The 18,937-nt window shown below is 36.6% G+C and overlaps 1 protein-coding gene across 1 annotated transcript in view; it reads left to right on the plus strand.

The window, feature by feature from the left end:
• LOC120635171 (1-phosphatidylinositol 4,5-bisphosphate phosphodiesterase epsilon-1-like) overlaps positions 1-18,937 on the plus strand; it is a 176,125-nt gene that overhangs the window by 60,816 nt on the left and 96,372 nt on the right. Inside the window, exon 4 of the mRNA XM_039906104.1 lies at positions 3,751-3,896. Coding sequence (XP_039762038.1) covers positions 3,751-3,896 — 146 coding nt within the window. The remainder of the gene's footprint in view (positions 1-3,750; positions 3,897-18,937) is intronic.

Consider the following 18,937-nt stretch of genomic DNA (forward strand, 5'->3'; position numbering starts at 1 on the left):
CGATCTGAAGAATGTGATTGGAGATAGAGAACAGAACTCCTCAGCTGACAGCAGCAAACCCAAATTTTTTTTAGGACTTGAACTAAATTGAATGCCACATCAAAAACAAAATCAAACGCAGACGAAGTCGCAGGCAACAGCTAGTTTTTTAAAAACGTATGTCTGTACGTTCTACGTAAAACATTACGTTCACGTGGATGCACGTGGGGAACAGCGAGTTTGATAAACCGTCGTTTTAAAGTAATACTGATTTAAGCGACAGTAGTAAGCCCCCGGGCGTTTTGGCTTAAACGAGCTTTCAACATACCGTATTGATGGAAATTCAGCGTTTTGTATTTTCAGCGGTACGTTTGGAACGACTGCGATTTAAAATTAGAGTCAAAACAAACGGTGCGATCTGTTTTATCGCTTTATTTATTTACTAGACGACCCGCGCGACTTCAATACGACTTAAAATTAGACTAATAAATCCTTAATAGTATACACTTTCAAATAAAAAAAGAATTATTAAAATAAATTGTTATTTAACGGAGGTATGAAGAAAAAAATTGATAAAAATTTTCGTCCCATTTCCCGGAGGAAACTAACTGTTTATCGGGATAGAAAGTATAAGGATTTAAATTTTATTTAAATCCGTTCAGTAGTTTTCACGGGACGCCCGGACAGACAGACGGACAAAAATTCAATAAAAATCTGTTTTGGACTCAGTATTGATTATAAAGCATCCCACGTTCAAAATTTTCAAAATATATTAAATGTACAGAAATCTTCCAGTTACAGTTTTATTATAAGTATAGATTTATTTATTAGCTTTTAAAGGGAAACAAACAGTACTATCTATCTGTACTTATACAGACGAATAGATGTATGGATGGTGTGACCACACGGATCTTGTCGTTGAGATCCGGTGATGACACTGGGTTTGGAACACTATCGTTAGGCTGATGTTCCACCGATATAACGGACAGATTCTGGTTTTGATGATAAACTGGTCTAGACAAAGGGCAGTTACTTACCGGTTGTACCGAGGCGATCCAGACCGGGTTTCCGTTGGCTAGTTCGCCGCTGATTTGAAGGGAGGAGACGCAATGCCGTCTGGATACAACGTTTCCCTTCTGTTGCTAATGTTGGGTATACTCGTCTCACACACTTCACCAAACTTCACCGTGTCGAATTAACTTGGTTGTTCGATATTGGTTATATTAGAACAACAATGCCTTTTTTTGCTCGGATTAACGGCGTTCGCGTCGGTAGTTCGTTGCCAACTCACTATCGGCCGGGGCCAATGGGCATACGTGTACAACCAGTACACTCATAACGCGAGCTCTGCTATTGGCTAGACCAGATTTAGAGTAGGTAGGAAAAGAATGGAATGAAGTAAGTTTGAGTGAGCGGTAAGAACGGGTTGTATACGCGTAGCGTACAGATGGATGGATGTTTGTTACTCTTTAACGCCACAACGAATGAACCGATATGGCCAAAATTTGGCAGAGATACCTACAATATAGTCTGGCATAGCTCACAGGCTTCTTTATCCCGGAAAAGCGAACAGCTTCTACAGGATGGCTTCGCTATTTTTTCCCCATTTGTCTTTCAATATCCGCGCAACGGAGTTTTATACGACGACGTGATGTGGTTTTTTGGATAGGCATAATTGACGTGGTTTTTTTAAGTCGACTCATTCGCGGACGAAGTCGCGCGGGTCCGCTAGTTACACATAAAAGTAATGCAGTTATTTTATATCACATAAACCAATGAAGTTTCCACAACTTAGTTATACATATACGATAACATTAACCACAATTGCTTAGGAATATGTACGTACCAAGCGAAAATTACACAAAAAAAATTAAATTAAAACAAAAAAAACTTTAAAGCTTATATAATACTTATTTTGCCATAATAATATTTCCAAAGAGTGCCAATTTTGACATGAAAAATGTCCGTCTCACAATATTTGCTGTTGAAAGCAATGGACGCACGAGATAAAAAGTTATTTGCCAAATACCTTGTCTTCCATCGAGCCAACGCAAAAGGAGGTTTACGCCTTGCATTTAACCTACGACATGCTAATTTTGTTATCACCGCTTCAAAAGCGCTTGACTAGTAAAATAATGTACACCTGATTTTTGACGTGACAACGTCTTATAAATTGGTTTGCCGGGTGACACTTCAAGAAACTGCGTTACGCTCCGCTCACGTTATGCGCTCACAATGAGAGCGAGTGAGAGGCACGCGTCCCACTCGGGCATGGTTAGCCCGCCTAAGAGCGAGAGAGACAGACATAAAAAGTGAAAGGCACGCGTCCCTTTGTAGTAAACGCTGTTTCATTGTACGCAAATGTATTGCAAGTTATTGTATGTATATATATTTTTTTATTTTTTTTACATACGTTAATTTGCGACAATCCTCAGCCTATCGTATTCTATTTCAGTATTTTAGCCAGCTATGTTTTGGCAGTTTTTTTTTGGGATAGAGTGCGTTTGGAACCCTCGTAGCTTTAGTTTAAAGTTGTTTTTTGCATTTCATTCCAAAGGTTTAATATATAACTAAGATAAACGTACAAGGCATCTTTTTTTTAGTATCAATAGTCCAATAAGGTTATGTCTACATCCAAGTCATTTAAAAATGCCTACATCATCATATCATAACTCCACACATGAGAACATTATGGAGAACTCGCTAGCAATCTATGTCAAAAGATTACTAGATTGAAAATGTACACGTCAAAGGCTCAAAGAACCTGGAATTCAGCAAAATACGCACATAAATAAAAGCACATTCGAATATAATCTCGACACGACACTGAGGTGTATTTCAGAACGTGGTTGCTTAGAAGTTGCATAATTTTCTTTGAGGTACTCAACTATGATTAAACCGTATAGCGTAAATTTTATAAATTGAAAATGCATATAGTAGATCGAAACTGCAACGTTTCCTACCAGATGACGCTACAGTCGCTATAATACTGATGTGTACGGCATATACTAATTTCGGCATCGACGGTAGGAGAGCCGTAGCTTAATTGGAGAAAGCGCTCAGGCCGCGTTTGCCAGAGAGTCGTAGGTTCAAATCCTGTCGGTTCCGAAAATTTTTATATGCATTTTCAAAATTGATAATTCCTCCAAGTGTAGGTAAAAACACTAATAAAAATTATAAAAATTGTGTACCGTAATACCGTTATGATGCGGTGCCGTACCGGAACGCTAAATCGCTTAGCGGTACGTCTTTATCGGTAGGGTGGTAAGCCACGGCCAAAGCCTCCCACCAGACCAAACCTTAAGAGTTTGGAACATCGTCGCAAGGTTGCCTTCCTTTCTGTATTCTATAGGATATATTTCGGAGAGTGTGCTCAAGAACTATTTGATCTAGTTCCCCCCTCGCCTTTTTACCATCGAACCGCGAGGCACCGTAAGGATCTGCATCCCTACGTGGTCGATATACCGCGGACGCGTACGAAAATGTGATCCGCACCGCTAGGATCTGGAATGCTGTTCCAGCTTCCATTTTCCCCAGTGCCTACAATATGAGTACCTTCAAATCAAGAGTGAATAGGCATCTTCTGGGCAAGCGCGCTCCACCTTAGGCTGCATCATCGCTTACCATCAGGTGTGATTGCAGTCAAGCGCTCGTCTATAAACATAAAAAAAAAAACCCGAGAAAATCCAGACGACATAATTATCAGAATTGCCCCCTCTGGAAGGTCGACACCCGTTGTAGTTTTTCTTCAACTCTGTATTCTGTCTGCAGGTGTCAGCGTGGGTGACAGAGCTGGTGCTAACGCAGTCCTCACTGGAGGAGAGGAAGGTGACCCTCGCCTGCATACTCCGAGTGGCACTGACGTGCTGGAATATTGGCAACTTTAACGGCGCCATGGAGATCGTAGCTGGACTGAAGTAAGTGCGATCTTTCTTATCCCTACTAAAATAATAAATGTCAATATTATATCTTTATATATATATTTCTTGTGTGCGTGTGTATGTCACTGAACTCCTCCTAAACGGCTGGACCGATTTGAATGAATTTTTTGGTATGCGATTTGGTGGCACCCTGGATGGTTTAGATTCACAAATCAGCCCGACAGATGGCGCTGGGGTCCGCTAGTGTCAATATAAGTTTGTTTGTTACGCTTTCACGCAAAAACCACTTAACCGATCCTCACGTAACTTTGTACACATATTCTTGGAAGTGTTGGAAGTAATGAAGGATACTTTTTATACCGACATTAAGCTGGTCATTTTATCCTATACGTTATCCCATGATAGGATTGGTCTGGAAGTTTGTAGCAATTCAAGAATCAGTAATAATAGATAAAAATAATAAGACAATTGTTACAGTAATTTTATAATAAAATAAAAATAAAAATAAAAAATAAAAATAAAAATAAAAAATAAAAATAAAAATAAAAAATAAAAATAAAAAATAAAAATAATAATGCCTTTTAATTCTTGCTTACAACATACTGATAACATCAAAAACACAAAATAAACAGAAAAATAAAAAAAAATAACAAGTGATTCAATTAATAATTTTTATCTGGTGTAACAGTAACAGTAATTTTATAAACATATACTAAATATACTAAAAATTCATATTTGCCAGATACTTTATTAAATTGATTAGGACTTTACAAATACCCTAAGAATTATTAATTATATATATAAATATATTGAAAACTATCTATAAATAAATTCATAGATAGTTTTCAAGAAACCGTCAAAATTATATTTGACTAGCTGTTGCCCGCAACGTCGTCTGCGTTTGATTTTGTTTTTTGATGTCGCATTAAACGCTAGTATCGCTAAGCCTTAATAGAGGGATTTGCTGCTGGCCGCTGAGGAGTTCTGTCCTCTATCTTCAACCAAATGCATCAGATCTACACAAAGTTTGGACAAAATTAAAAAAAATATTATAACATCTATAGCACAAAAATAATTATAAAATCCCAAAGGAACCGAGCTTAATGTCGGGATATAAAGTATTCTATATTACTTCTAACACTTCCAAGAATATGTGTACAAAGTTTCACGAGGATCGGTTAAGTAGTTTTTGCGTGAAAGCGTAACAAACAAACTTACATTGACATTTATAATATTAGTAGGAGATAATAACCAATGTTTATGACATTGAGTTGGTGGGTATTTTGATATAAATACGGGTGCATTTTCGATATACTCCAGTCCTTCATGGACTTGAACGATGCAAAGATACGTCCCGGTGTCTTAGTCGTTTATCACAATACACACACCGCCATCTAGTCTCAAAGTGAGCGTAGCTTGTGCTATGGGTACTAAGATAACTGATGAATATTTTTTATGAATACATATAATATATAGATAAACACCCAGACACTGAAAACCATTTATGTTCATCACACAAATATTGTCCAGTTGTTAGAATCGAACCCACGGCCTTGGACTCAGAAAGCAGGGTCGCTGCCCACTGAGTCAATCGGCCGTCAAGTAATAGTTCTAGTACTCGCAAAGTGTATTAGAAAATAAGAAGATAACAGCGAAAAAAGAAGGTGAGAGAAAAGAGAAGAGAGAAGAATACGAGTGCTATCAGCAGGGGTTTCTTTCGGCCTTCAGCTATTAAAAAGACTGTAGGCCGGCGGAAACTACTTGCTGATGTTACTCTCTGTCTACTGTCAGAAGAAAAGAGAAGAATAAAGAAGATAATTAACAAGAAGAGATGTGGGTTTTTCCTACTATTTGTACCTTGAAAGTAGAAAGCTAAACTAAATAATGCTGATTTTGTTCTACTCAAATCTACTATAACTATTTTGCAATATACCTATAGAGAATTTGCAGCTTCATCAGCTAACTCCTGTAAGAAAAAACTTTAGATTTGTGTACAACAGAATCTGCATTATTTCTAATGTAATTATATATGCCATTGCACCGAATTAGTAAATATTTTCTTTTATAATATCAACCCATATAAAGTGTTTATTTATGGAATATAAATTGTGTGTTTATGTATGGAAAAGTGAAGTTTGACAGCAGTGATTGCAAGATTTACGCCTGTCGCATTGCTGTCGCGAGATGCGTAATCACACTGCCGGTTTCCTCACGATGTTTTCCTTCGCCGTTGAAGCAAGTGATATTTTAATTGCTTAAAACATAACTTTGACAAGTCAGAAGTGCGTGCTGAAATTGGAACTCCGCCTCCCGAAAGTGAAGTCGAAGTCTTTCACACTGGGATATCACCGCTCTAAATATATTGTGCATTTATTATCTTAATATATATAAATCTCCTGTCACGATGTTTGTCCGCGATGGACTCCTAAACTACTGAACCGATTTTAAATTAAATTGGCACACCGTGAGCAGTCTGGTCCAACTTAAGAGATAGGATAGCTTAGATCTTTAAGTAAAGTCACAATTTTATTTTATTGCAAATTATTTGTCTATAATTAATTGACAGTCACATGTTATATGTATATACAACTATACTCATTTAAGGCTTAGCGATACTGAATACTTTAAAAACAAAATCAAACGCAGACGAAGTCGCGGGCAACAGCTAGTAGAGCTATAAAGACCTTTACAAGATGTCGTTTAGATGAATATCTTCGGAGATATTACAATACAAAGGCTTGTCTACAAAATAAGCATTCATAATAATAATTCATTTTTGCAACATTGCAGATGTACAGAGCAAGATTTAATTAAAATAAAATTGCACCCATTCGAAGCCGTGGTGGCTTAAGTAACTTATTTAAATGACTTTTAAAACTTTTACTCCAGTAAAATTAGGCACTCTTTTATTTCTTATTTTTTCTGGTCTGGTCTGGTGGGAGAAAAAGGCTGCTAATACCCTACTAACAAAGTCGTACCGATTGCGATCGAAAGCTAACATGTAGCGGAATAAAAAAATATTAACAACAATACTTTAAAGTACAGAAGTCATTTGTGGGATTGAGTATTCGCTTTTATAACATGATTCCTAAGGTAATTTTGGACCTACCAATGCATAAGTTTAAAGAATGTGTTAAAACACATTTATTACAGCGAGGTTATTATACAATTGATGAATTTCTTAATGACTAGGTTGCTTGGAAGCATCAGGCTCCGCTTTCATCTCTCACAAGATAGAAAAATTAATGTCAAAATGTAAATTGTTGATGTTGGAAAAGAGCAACTGCTGAGTTTCTTGCCGGCTTGTTCTCGGTAGAATCTGCCTTCCGATTTCCGAGCCGGTGGTAGAGTCACTACAAGCAGAAAGATTTGACGTTTCAAAAGTGCTTATATTAGGCCTACTTGAGATAAATGTTTTTTTTTTAAATGCCCGATTATATCGACTATATTCAAAAGAAAAAGTTGAAGAATTTCATGTGCTTCTTATACAGACAGAATTTTTTTGTGTAAGAAAAACTTTGGCGGCCCCTTTTGAAATACTTTCGAACTTTTTCGATCAGTGTTGTATGGTTTTACAATGAACGAGCATTATTTCGACCAAAAATTCTTAATTATTCATTTGTACTCCTTAATAGCTGCTGCCCGCGTTTATTAAGTCACGTGTTTATTAAGGGATTTTAACCCCCGACGCAAAATACACGGGGTGGTATAAAGTTTTACGTGTCAGTATGTGTATGTCTGTAGAATCGTAGTGCCCGAACGGATTGACTAACTTAATTTGACGGATTATAACGGATTGATTAACGAAAAATATGTAAACCGCCATTTTGTATTTGCGGCCATCTTGGACCGATTTTCATAAAAACCTAGCTGAGAACATTCCCGATTAATTCGCTGAGTTTCTTGCCGGCTTCTTCTCGGTAGAATCTGCCTTCCGAACCGGTGGTAGAATCACTACAAACAGACAGACTTGACGTTTCAAAAGTGCTTATATTAGGCCTACTTGAAATAAATGAATTTTGAATTGAATTTCACCATTCAAACAAAAAACCAAAATCAAAATCGGATCAGCCGCTTCGCACACGCACACTCGAAAACAAACCCGTCAAACTTATAACACACCGTCGTCTGCGTCGGGTGTTAAAACAGAATAAAATATACAACGTGTAACCGAATAACGAAATAATGTTGAAAGGTGCACAAGTATATTTCATGAGGAATCTCCCTGTAAAGAAATTAAATGAAAAGAAGCATATTTATTTTCCCATACAAACCAATTCAAAACATTCTAAGTGACAACCCTATTGAAGATAAAAGACCGACACCTGCATAGTACCTATGCTACGCAACGCGTACCTAATAAATTGGCAGGAGTCACTTGAATGAAAATCTGTATGTGATTTCTTTCAGTACAAAGTATAGCAGTGGTTTACTCAAAAACTATGTATTAGAGTTTCAGTTTCACAGATGAGTCTTAGAAATAGACGTCATACAAATAGATTAAGATATCCCGCACATAAAACCGCTCTGTATAACAATAGTTTTTATATTATGGCGATAAAAATATTCAATAAATTACCTACCTGACGAAATTAAGCCACTAATAAATGACATGAAATGTTTAAAAGATAAGTTATTTCAATATTTAAATAGACATTATTTTTATACTATTGATGAATATTTAAAATGACATTTGTTAGTGATTATTAATTTATTTGTATTTCTTTGACATGTGCACATATAAACTTAATAGTAATTTATTATTTTATTAATTGTATTGTGTTATTATAAACATTGTAATTGCCAATATTTGAATTGTACCTAGTAGTAACAAATTAGAATTTTAAACACTACCCTGAAAACAATTTGCATGCCAATTTGGCGTGGTACAGTTAAGATATGCATATATATTTTTTTCCTGTAACACCTATTTACCTGTATCAGCGAATAAATAAAATTGAACTGAATTGAATTGAAACAGTTAAAAATGTACCTCTAAAGCGTGTGAACTTGTGAAGTAATATTGCACTCGCTTTTTTTATTCTTTATTGCTTTTATAAGTGAATATAAATAGACAAATGTTGAGAAAAAACACTATTTTTAACACTCATGATATTTTTAAATCTCTTTTAATTATTTAAACTAATGAAAAAAAAGATTAAAAATGTTCTGTCTTGGACGCCCGTGTGTCTGTATGTGCGGATCCCGTATCTTGTCGTCACGATAACGAGCGAAATACTTCACTTATCGAGTTGGTTTTATTTATAGGCTTCAGTATTTTGAGGAATAGAAAGAAGCCTATTACTTTTCACGGTATAATCAGATGTAGTTTAATTATTATTGACTAATAATCTCAATTTTATTGTAATTAATGAGATTATGAGGCGTGTACTTGTGGATTTTCCAACTATTAACACGTTGTATATTTAAGGGGGCTCATACAACAGCCATGATTTTTTTGTTGTTTGTTAACACCGTTTTCTACGTGATAACATGTTCATTGCCTGTAACCCTCACTAACGCAAGACTGCATGAGTCATCAGTCACAATTTGTGGGTACCGTATGTTTATATTATGTCACGAAAGCTTTTGTGTGACGCCATAAATATTTATTTAGAAACGTTCGCCAAGCGGATAAGGGCATCACTTATATTCAAATGCCACCTAAATAACCGGTTTAGTTATTTTTTTTATTCCGCTACATGTGAGCCTTTGGCGTATACTTTTTTTTAATTTCTGACGTCGAGAAATAAAATCTCAGCGCATGTGATTGTAAATTATCTGTTTTCCATGAAGGAGTGTTCAGTACCATTCTGGAATTAGGAAATCGGCGGTGTCAATCCCCGTGCCCCGGAGACCACGGTAGGCCGTCGTTAAAGCCCACCATCCCGCATTGGAGCAGGGTGGTGGGTCCATGCTCTAAAACCGCCTAGTTGGGGGACGTTAATAGAATGATGATGATGAGGGTGAAAATTATTTTATAACAATGCCAGTTCTGATAGTTCTTTAACTCTATGTAACGAAAACAAATAGTATATAGTAAACGGCCGATTGGCGCAGTGGGCAGCGATCCTGCTTTCTGAGTCCAAGGCCGTGGGTTCGATTCCCACAACTGGACAATATTTGTGTGATGAACATGAATGTTTTTCAGTGTCTGGGTGTTTATCTATATATTATAAGTAATTATTATATATTATTCATAAAAATTATTCATTAGTTATCTTAGTACCCATAACACAAGCTACGCTTACTTTGGGACTAGATGGCGATGTGTGTATTGTCGTAGTATATTTATATTTATTATTATTTACGTTTTATTATTAACTAACTTGAGATTATTGTAATAGGAATTTAAATTTGTTAGTGTAGATGCTTTAATTTAGTGCATTATTTTATGTATTGTAATTGTGTTTATAAATAAATTAATAACAATATGCAATATCAACAATAATACTAATCTTAAGAGCAATTTATAATTATGGTATTTTATTTATTTTCTAACTTTTCGGTGAGGATGAAAATAATTCTTTAACAAGCCAGTTCTGATAGTTCTTTAACTCTATGTAACAAAAACAAACAATACGTGATATTTAATATTCATATCGTACATTTGCGCTATTGCAAATAATTACGTTTTATTGTGAACTAACTGATGCCCGCGACTTCCTCAGCGTACGTTTTCTGATCAGTGTTTTTTTCCAAGAGTAATGAATTTTGGGGGGTCCATCCCCGTGCCGCGGGGAGCACGTTAAGCCATCAATTCCAATCAAATCAAAACACACTATATTGTACACCAAATACAAAGCATTAGAACAAAAAAAACACAATAAAAACAAAAGATACAATAGGCGGCCTTATCGCTTACAAGCGATCTCTAAGGCAACCTACCAAAGCACTTGAAATTAAGAAGAAGGGTTAGGATGTACACAAAATAATACTTAAATGATAAACATAAATGCCTTTTCATAGAACTAAGTTCTATGAGCACTCGTTTACAGTGCAAGCCATAGCGCTGTGGAATGCGCTCCCAAGCGACATAAGGCAGTCTAAGTCACTTTGTATTTTTAAGAAAGCTGTCAAAAACCACTATAGTTTGCATTGAAGACGACTTGTAATAGTATTTACTGTTGTTAATGTATTTATGATATGTTATAGTATATATTAGTTTATTATTATTTTTTTTTTTAATATATAATATATTATGTATTATTTTATGTGTGTAATCTAGTTTAAGTATTAGTATGTAGTTATTAGAATGTATTTTTTTAATATGCATAACCTGCAGTATGTTATCCTTTTGTTTTTCTAATTCTAAGGTTGCCTGGAAGAGATCGCTAAGGCCGCCTTTTGTATACTTCTTCCGTCTTTGTTTTTTTTATTCTTCTTCTGTATTTTTATTTGTGTGCAAATTGAGAGTATAAATAAATAAATTACTAGAAATTAAATAATAGAAATAAATTAAATTCAGCCTCATCGATGCCACTGCGGTGACAGCGTTGACACCTACGGTCACCATGGACTCTCCTGTTCAACAAGCGCTGGTCGCTTCTCTCGCCATAGCACCATCAATGACATCATCCGACGATCTCTTGCTACCGCTCACGTACCAGCTGTATTAGAACCTAATGGTTTGGCGCGGAGCGATGGCAAGAGACCTGATGGTGTGACGCTCATACCTTGGAGGCTTGGAACGTCACTTCTGTGGGACGTAACTTGTGTTGATACCCTAGCTGCATCACACATCCAGGCCACCACGTCAATGGTAGGTGCGGCTGCTACCAGTGCCGAGCAGGCCAAGAGGCGTAAATATGAAAACCTGGATAGCAGCTTCATTTTTTGCCTTTTGGAGTAGAGACTTTGGGACCGTGTGGTCCGGAGGCAAGAGCCCTTTTCAAAGAATTATCGAAAAGGGTTATCGAGTCTACCGGTGATCCTAGAGCGGGCAGTTACCTTGGCCAACGAATTAGTTTGGCCATCCAAAGGGGCAATGCTGCGAGCATCTTAGGAACTCTGCCTCGCTGCGGTGGTTTCGAGGACGTTTTAGATTTAATTTAGTTTTAAATAGTTTATTTTAGGTTATATTTGTAAAACAATTATTTTAAAGAATAATATAAATATATACCAATATACAATATACACCTGCGATTAGTATTATATAAGCCTGAACAAAATAACAAGCATAAATTAATAAGCGCAAGTATAAAATAATCCAATACCATCCAAGATGAAGATCTGTGTTAATTGCTGTGCGTTAGTGATTGTGAAATACCAAGTGTAACTATAGTATGCAACCAGCGGACCCTCGCGACTTCGTCTGCGTATGAGTCAATCAAAAAGCGAGAATAGATCTTATACTAACATCATAATCATCGTAGCTAGATATGTACCCTCTATTATTTTACGTGGTATATTGAGTTAGTAAGTTATCATAATTTTAGTCGATACATCCATACGTACATCCATCCACACATCCGTACTCACAAGCTTTCGCATTTATAATATTAGTACGAAACGATGATACACACGCATTCGATCGTTGTTATGCCTTGCGATTTGCTGTTATTTATGAAGAGTTATGTCCTTTATCTCCGACAATATATATCAGATCCTTTTTAAAATAAGACGACGCATGCTTGATAGTATGAACTTTCGATAAAAAAAAGAATTGTTAAAATCGGTTCAAATTAAACGGAGCTATGAAGTAAAATTGATACAAATTTATATCCCATTTCCTGGAGGAAACTTAATGTTTATCGGGATAAAAACTATCCTATATGTTGACCCGGAATATCAGCTACCACTATACCAAATTTTATTTAAATCCGTTCAGTAGTTTTCACGTTATGCCCGGACAGACAGACAGACAAAAACTAATTAAAATTCTGTTTAGACTCACTATTTATTATAAAGCATCCCCCGGTCAAAATTTTCAAAATATATTAAATGTACAGAAATCGTTCAGGTCCAGTTTTATTATAATTATAGATATAGATTAAACCCTTTGAATCAGTTTATCGTGTTTTATCTGCTCGAGTACCCGCCATGTCACCAGATCATGATGGAAGAACGAGACATACGGACAAACACACTGCAAAACATTCATGTTCATCGCACACTTTTTCTGGAATAGTTCACAGCCTTGGGCTCGGAAAGCAAGGTTTCTGCCCACTCGGCCGTAAATTTCAATTCACTTATATCAATATATCTTCAATTTCTGCAAGTGTAAGGAGACTGGATCAACAAAACTCCGTTGTTTGCATCCACCATTCAATCCTTTTCTTTTTCGTCACCACGACACACCCCGTTCTTGATGCCCGCGCTGACTCGAACCACTTTTCCCTTTTGTTTTTCAACTAATCACTTTTCATTTCCTTTTAAATTTTCCAATAAACGTCGGTGGATCGCTTTTAATCTCACGCAAAATAAAACCTCACACAAGTATAAGATATTATTCCGACAAAGCAGATACTTCCGAACATTTTTTTTATTTTGTAGTCAGGGGCGTTCATTAAATACGTGAGATGTTTGAGGGGGGGAAGGGGACGATTCAAATCTCATCAAAAAAAAGCTTGGGTGTAAATTATTGCTCTAACCAGATTGCTCATAATTTAAAATGACATTGTGAGATGGTGATAACAAAAAAACACCCGGCTAAGTTTGTTGTGGGCTTCTTCTTAGACCAGGACGCGTTTGGAACCCTCGTAGCTTTAGTTTTAAGTGTACGAATGTGGTTATCGCCATCATCTCACTACCGTGTCTTATGTATGCATAAAAAGTGCCACCAATTACTTGAATGAAGATATTTTTGACTCTGACATCTAATCTTACGCAATTTTTTTGTGAAATTTTAATTACACTAATAATTAAACTCTCAGCAATATTGATTACTAGTCTTAACTAGTCGTAAATGAAAGTTCGAAGCATTTTTTTTTTTGTTACAATAACAATCCAACGCTTTTACGTAAGAAACCCACATTTTAAAAACTCTCACGTGAGATTGGGGGATGGAGGTTGAATAAAATCTCACGGCATCTCACCAGGGGGCAGGACTCACGTAATTTATGGACTCATGCCTTTTGTCACTAGATGGCACTCTTTCGATAAATTGAGTAAATAAAGGTCAAAGTGGCATGTCCATTGTAAGTAGAAGAACCGTCAAATTAACGAATTTAAGATTAGATTCGATTGAACGAGGGGCGAAATGACCCCCAAGTCTTTTCCAGTTATCCCGAATGGGGTTCGAACGACACCTGTCAATTACAGGTCGGGTTAAATGGGGCCAAATAACCGCTTTTGTAAGGTTTGATTTTCTGTCGTTACCTAAAAGGCAGCATTTCATCGAACGTAGGTGAGTAAAAAATGAATTTTAAAAAAATGTGTGTGTACTTATGTACACGCGTTAGAAGTTAAATTCCTTTGGCGTAACGAGATAAAAACTTAAAATCTTTTCAAAAATTTCATCTTTCGCATTATTCTACGTTTGTAGAGAAAGGTATTTCAATACATTGAAAGTTTATTTAAATATCACAAAAAAGAAATCTATTAAATTAAAGAAATTGACATAATAAACATAATAAAATTCGGAATACTAATAGACTCATTATCGGACAACCAACATTAAAATTTGAGATTTCTGTACAATTGAATGCGCCCGCAGATTTTGACAATTAAAAGTGTACACTGTCAAACCTTATAGCTAACTTCAGGGTGTCGGTTTTTTGTGACGGTGTGCGCGCGCATCACAAATTTACTCTTCTTCTCCCTAACGCGCCACGCGCCTTCTTACTTTCTCCCTAACGCGCCAAAAGATGTATAACTTCAAAAATACGTTTCATCGTCATCACACATCACCCACTACCGGCCCAGAAGGGGTTAAGGACGTTGTCCACCACGCTGGCCCATTACGGATTGGTGGACTCTTGAATACCGCATCAATTATACTTTGATTTCTCGTTGTGCTAATATTGCGTTGATTGTACATCATCATCATAATTTCAACCAATCGACGTCCACTGCTGGATAAAGGTCTTTTGTAGGGAGTTCCACAATACACGGTCCTGGGCTGTTGCCTCCAGCGGCTACCAGCGACTCGCCTGATGTCATCTGTCCACCTCGTTGGGGGCCGACCTACGCTGCGCTTACCGGTGCGGGGTCGCTATTCCAGCACCTACGATGCTGACAATCTGAAATTTTGAATAAAGAATTTGATTTTACTTGTACAATCTTTTTTTTATAAGTATTGAAAAGATTGTAAGTCAAAATTCAATTATTTCAAGCAGGCCTAATATAAGCACTTTTGAAACGTCAAGTCTGTCTGTGTGTAGTGACTCTACCACCGGTTCGGAAGGCAGATTCTACCGAGAAGAAGCCGGCAAGAAACTCAGCAATTGCTCTTTTCCAACATCAACCATTTACATTTTAACATTCATTTTTCTATCTTGTGAGAGATGAAAGCGGATATGCTTCCAAGCAACCTGGTCATTAAGAAATTCATCAATTGTATAGTAACCTCGCTGTAATAAATGTGTCTTAACATATTCTTTAAACTTATGCATTGGTAGGTCCAAAATTACCTTAGGAATCATATTATAAAAGCATAGCAATGCAAGCAAAATGTACAAAGTAAAATCAAATTCTCTATTCAAAAATTCAAATAGCTGCGTTTCGAAACGGTGCCGCGATTCCAGAGATTATAACTCATCTAAAAATATGCGTACCACGCTAAAAGAAGTTTACACTTTTGTTGGCAGTCCCGGAGTGTAAACCGGTATTTTTTCATTCCCTGTATAGCTCCTTTAAGTTTGGATTAATAATAGATTATTTCACTCATTTCCTCGGGAAGGCTCCGTCTGTCATTTCGCTGTAATCTGAGCTATTTAATAAAAACCTTTTTATCGTTTATGTCGGCATTTAGACGAGTGATTCCCGCCGTTACTGGCAAGTCGTAAATATAAAGACGAGGTGCTTCATTAAGCCCAAACTTTGGCGATAAAGAACTCTTTATAATATTACTAGCTGCGCCACGCGGTTTCACCCGCCGTCATAATTTATTTTTGTCATAATTGTTTAAAGCTTTTTTTAAAAAGTACATAAATAAATTCACCATCATGTCAACCAATTGATGTCCACTGCTGGACATAGGTCTTTTGTAGGGAGTTCCACAATGCACGGTCCTGGGCCGCTTGCCTCCAGCGGCTCCCAGCGAATCGCCTGATGTCATCCGTCCACCTCGTTGGCGGCTGACCAACGCAGCGTTTACCTGTGCGGGGTCGCCATTCCAGCACGTAAATAAATTATAGAAATAAAATTATAATATTCACAAGAATGTAGGTACACTGAGTTTTGGTGGATATCAAAAAGTTCCAATAACATTCTACCAGTCAGTGCATAAATATTTCACTAGCAAAATAGTTAGAAGACGTTACCTAATAATTTATCATTATTATATAGTCTCTGTCTTATAATTTAGTGTCAGTAAAATTAATAACCGGCTAAAATCAAGTATAAGTACCTAAATGTAATAAAGAAGTGTTAGCATTGAATAATGAACTGTCGTGATTAAAGTTTTTAAACTAAGATTCTCGTGGTTAATCAACATTTCTTAAATATAGTGAAAGCTCAGAAGGGTAATCTGGAATGATACTCTGATAAAATTTCATTAAATCATTTTATTATTTATCTCCTATTTAACACACATTAATCACATTAATTATTCACAGTAATATATTTTATGTCCACGTCCGCACGTGACCAAAGCCGAGAATAGACTGCCGTCCGCCTCAACCATTCAATGCCAATAAGTCTTATCAGTATGTACCTATTATGGAGGGTAGAGGTTAGGAGAGTCATCTGTGTATATGAAAAAGTGTCGTCAAAATGTATTAAATTAGGATGGCGCCACATTTGCATCAGGGTAACTCTTAAAAGAAGCGCCAAATATAAATATTGTTAGAGTAGGCTTGAAAAATAAACAAGGAAGTATGGAGATACAAGGAAGTAAGGTTATATTTACCACAATATTTTGTACAACGTAAGTTGTTGAAATTCTCAATAATTAACTACTTTAGTCGATAATGACATTACATTTTTTAACTCGGCATACTTCAATTCATCTACGATTGCTACATTCATACCATACCCTGTGCATCCACCAGCGCCATTGTGGAGGATTTTTGAACTGTTATTTAGAGCAACAACTGGACACTTTTTCAACTTTTCTCCCATATAAGATGACTCTCCTTACCTCTACCCTCCATAGTACCTATACACAAATCGGTATCGCTACCTGTCAATGTACGTCGTACGTTTTTTTTTAATTAAGTATTTATAGTAGCGTATTTGTATGTTTATATGTTTGTATATATGTATGGAATATATTTTATATTTTTGTACATATCTTCAATATGTTATGTTTAGTATATACTATGTTTTATGTTTTGTTTTTTTTTTTTTTTATGTTAATTTAGTTTTAAGTCCTAATATTTAATTTTGTTTGTTGTACCACCTACTTATTTCTTATAACATTTTCTTGTATGTCTTTGGTTGCCTGGAAGAGATCGCTATTTAGCGATAAGGCCGCCAAATTGTACGTTCTACCTTATTGTGCTGTTGTATTTGTATCTCTGTAAATTTTCTCTGTGGTGTACAATAAAAGTGTATTCATTCATTCATTCATTCATACGTCATGAAACGTATGCAACAGGGGTATATTGACATGGTTACACTTATTATTTCATGAGGTACATTGACAGACACTAATCATATTTGAAATTGCTAACAATAGTTCAACGGGTACATACCACGATAATATTTTTGCATTTGCTCTTAAATGCATTTTGACTTATATGGTAATTATTGTCTAGTGACATATATACTTTTTGACAGGTTATAGAGAACGCCTCGGTCCGCTCCGCTCGGCTCTGAGTGGTTCTATAACTTTCTACCAAACCTAACCTAGTTTTTTAAATGCATTTACACAAACGCACAATAATAATTAATAAATTTTTTTTTATATCGCCTGTATGCGGGGTAATTCGACGTCTTGATGCGACAATGACTTTAACTTTTATTTAAAGTTACGTTTTTTAAACCAATATAACCTCAATTTTTTTTTTCATTGTTGATATTCATAAAAACTACGCATTTCCACAGAAAAAGAAAAGCAGTTTGCTATGAAAAGTCACTTTCACCTTTCTATCGATGAGACACCTCAAAACAATAAAATTCATTTTCGCAAAGGTTTTACGTTATTATTGAATTTCATTATCAAAAATTTTCATTTTCGATTTTCTCAAAAACTACGCATTTGCTCGGAAAAAGAAAAACAGTTTGTTTGTGTCTGTCCTCTATCGAATGCACATCTCATTTTAATGAAATTCAGGGCGCACGATATAAAAACCAACCCAAGTAATGTTTCGTTTCCCATAATTAGTTCTCGGTTGGCGTAGGATTATATTGAGGCACTTCTCAAGTGTTGCTATCAAGTATAAATAAATAAGTAATAAAATAAATAAACCAGCATGCCTTATAGTTCTCCGTGATATTCCCGAAGGCTTTTGCTTTTTCGGAAGGACACTTGCCGATAACCACCTAAGGGGTTGCTACGGCGTCACCGGGGGAGTGGGGCGAGCGCGAAAGCTCGCCATGAGAAGAGCCCCAGGGCTCGACGACATCGGGGGGAGTATGGGAGACGTCGACCCGAGGGTGCCTCCTGCGAGGACTCGGACCTCGGCTCGGTTCGACGTTAATCTGACTGTTGGTGGACTTTTGGACTAATCATTGTTTAGTCCGAACGCCCCCGTGACCGTGGTAAGGATCCACGTCCGGATGACGTCAGAAATCGGGGCCCTCGTCTTCGCCGGCGAAGACGCTGTGAATGTTGCGTGTGTGTGTGTTGTTGGGACACGTTGTCGGTAGTTATTTTGTCGTCAGGGTCGTCAAGGACATGCTTCGGACGTCGCCGCTTTGGTTCGACGTCGGGGACGGGGGTATAAGTGGACGCCTCGACCACTAGGGGGTTGGGGTGTCGGACTGCATTTTCAAAGTAGGTCTTTGATAATGTTTTCATGTACTGGGCT

The sequence above is a fragment of the Pararge aegeria genome, chromosome 26 (genome assembly GCF_905163445.1).
Source record: "Pararge aegeria chromosome 26, ilParAegt1.1, whole genome shotgun sequence".
Taxonomy (NCBI): domain Eukaryota; kingdom Metazoa; phylum Arthropoda; class Insecta; order Lepidoptera; family Nymphalidae; genus Pararge; species Pararge aegeria.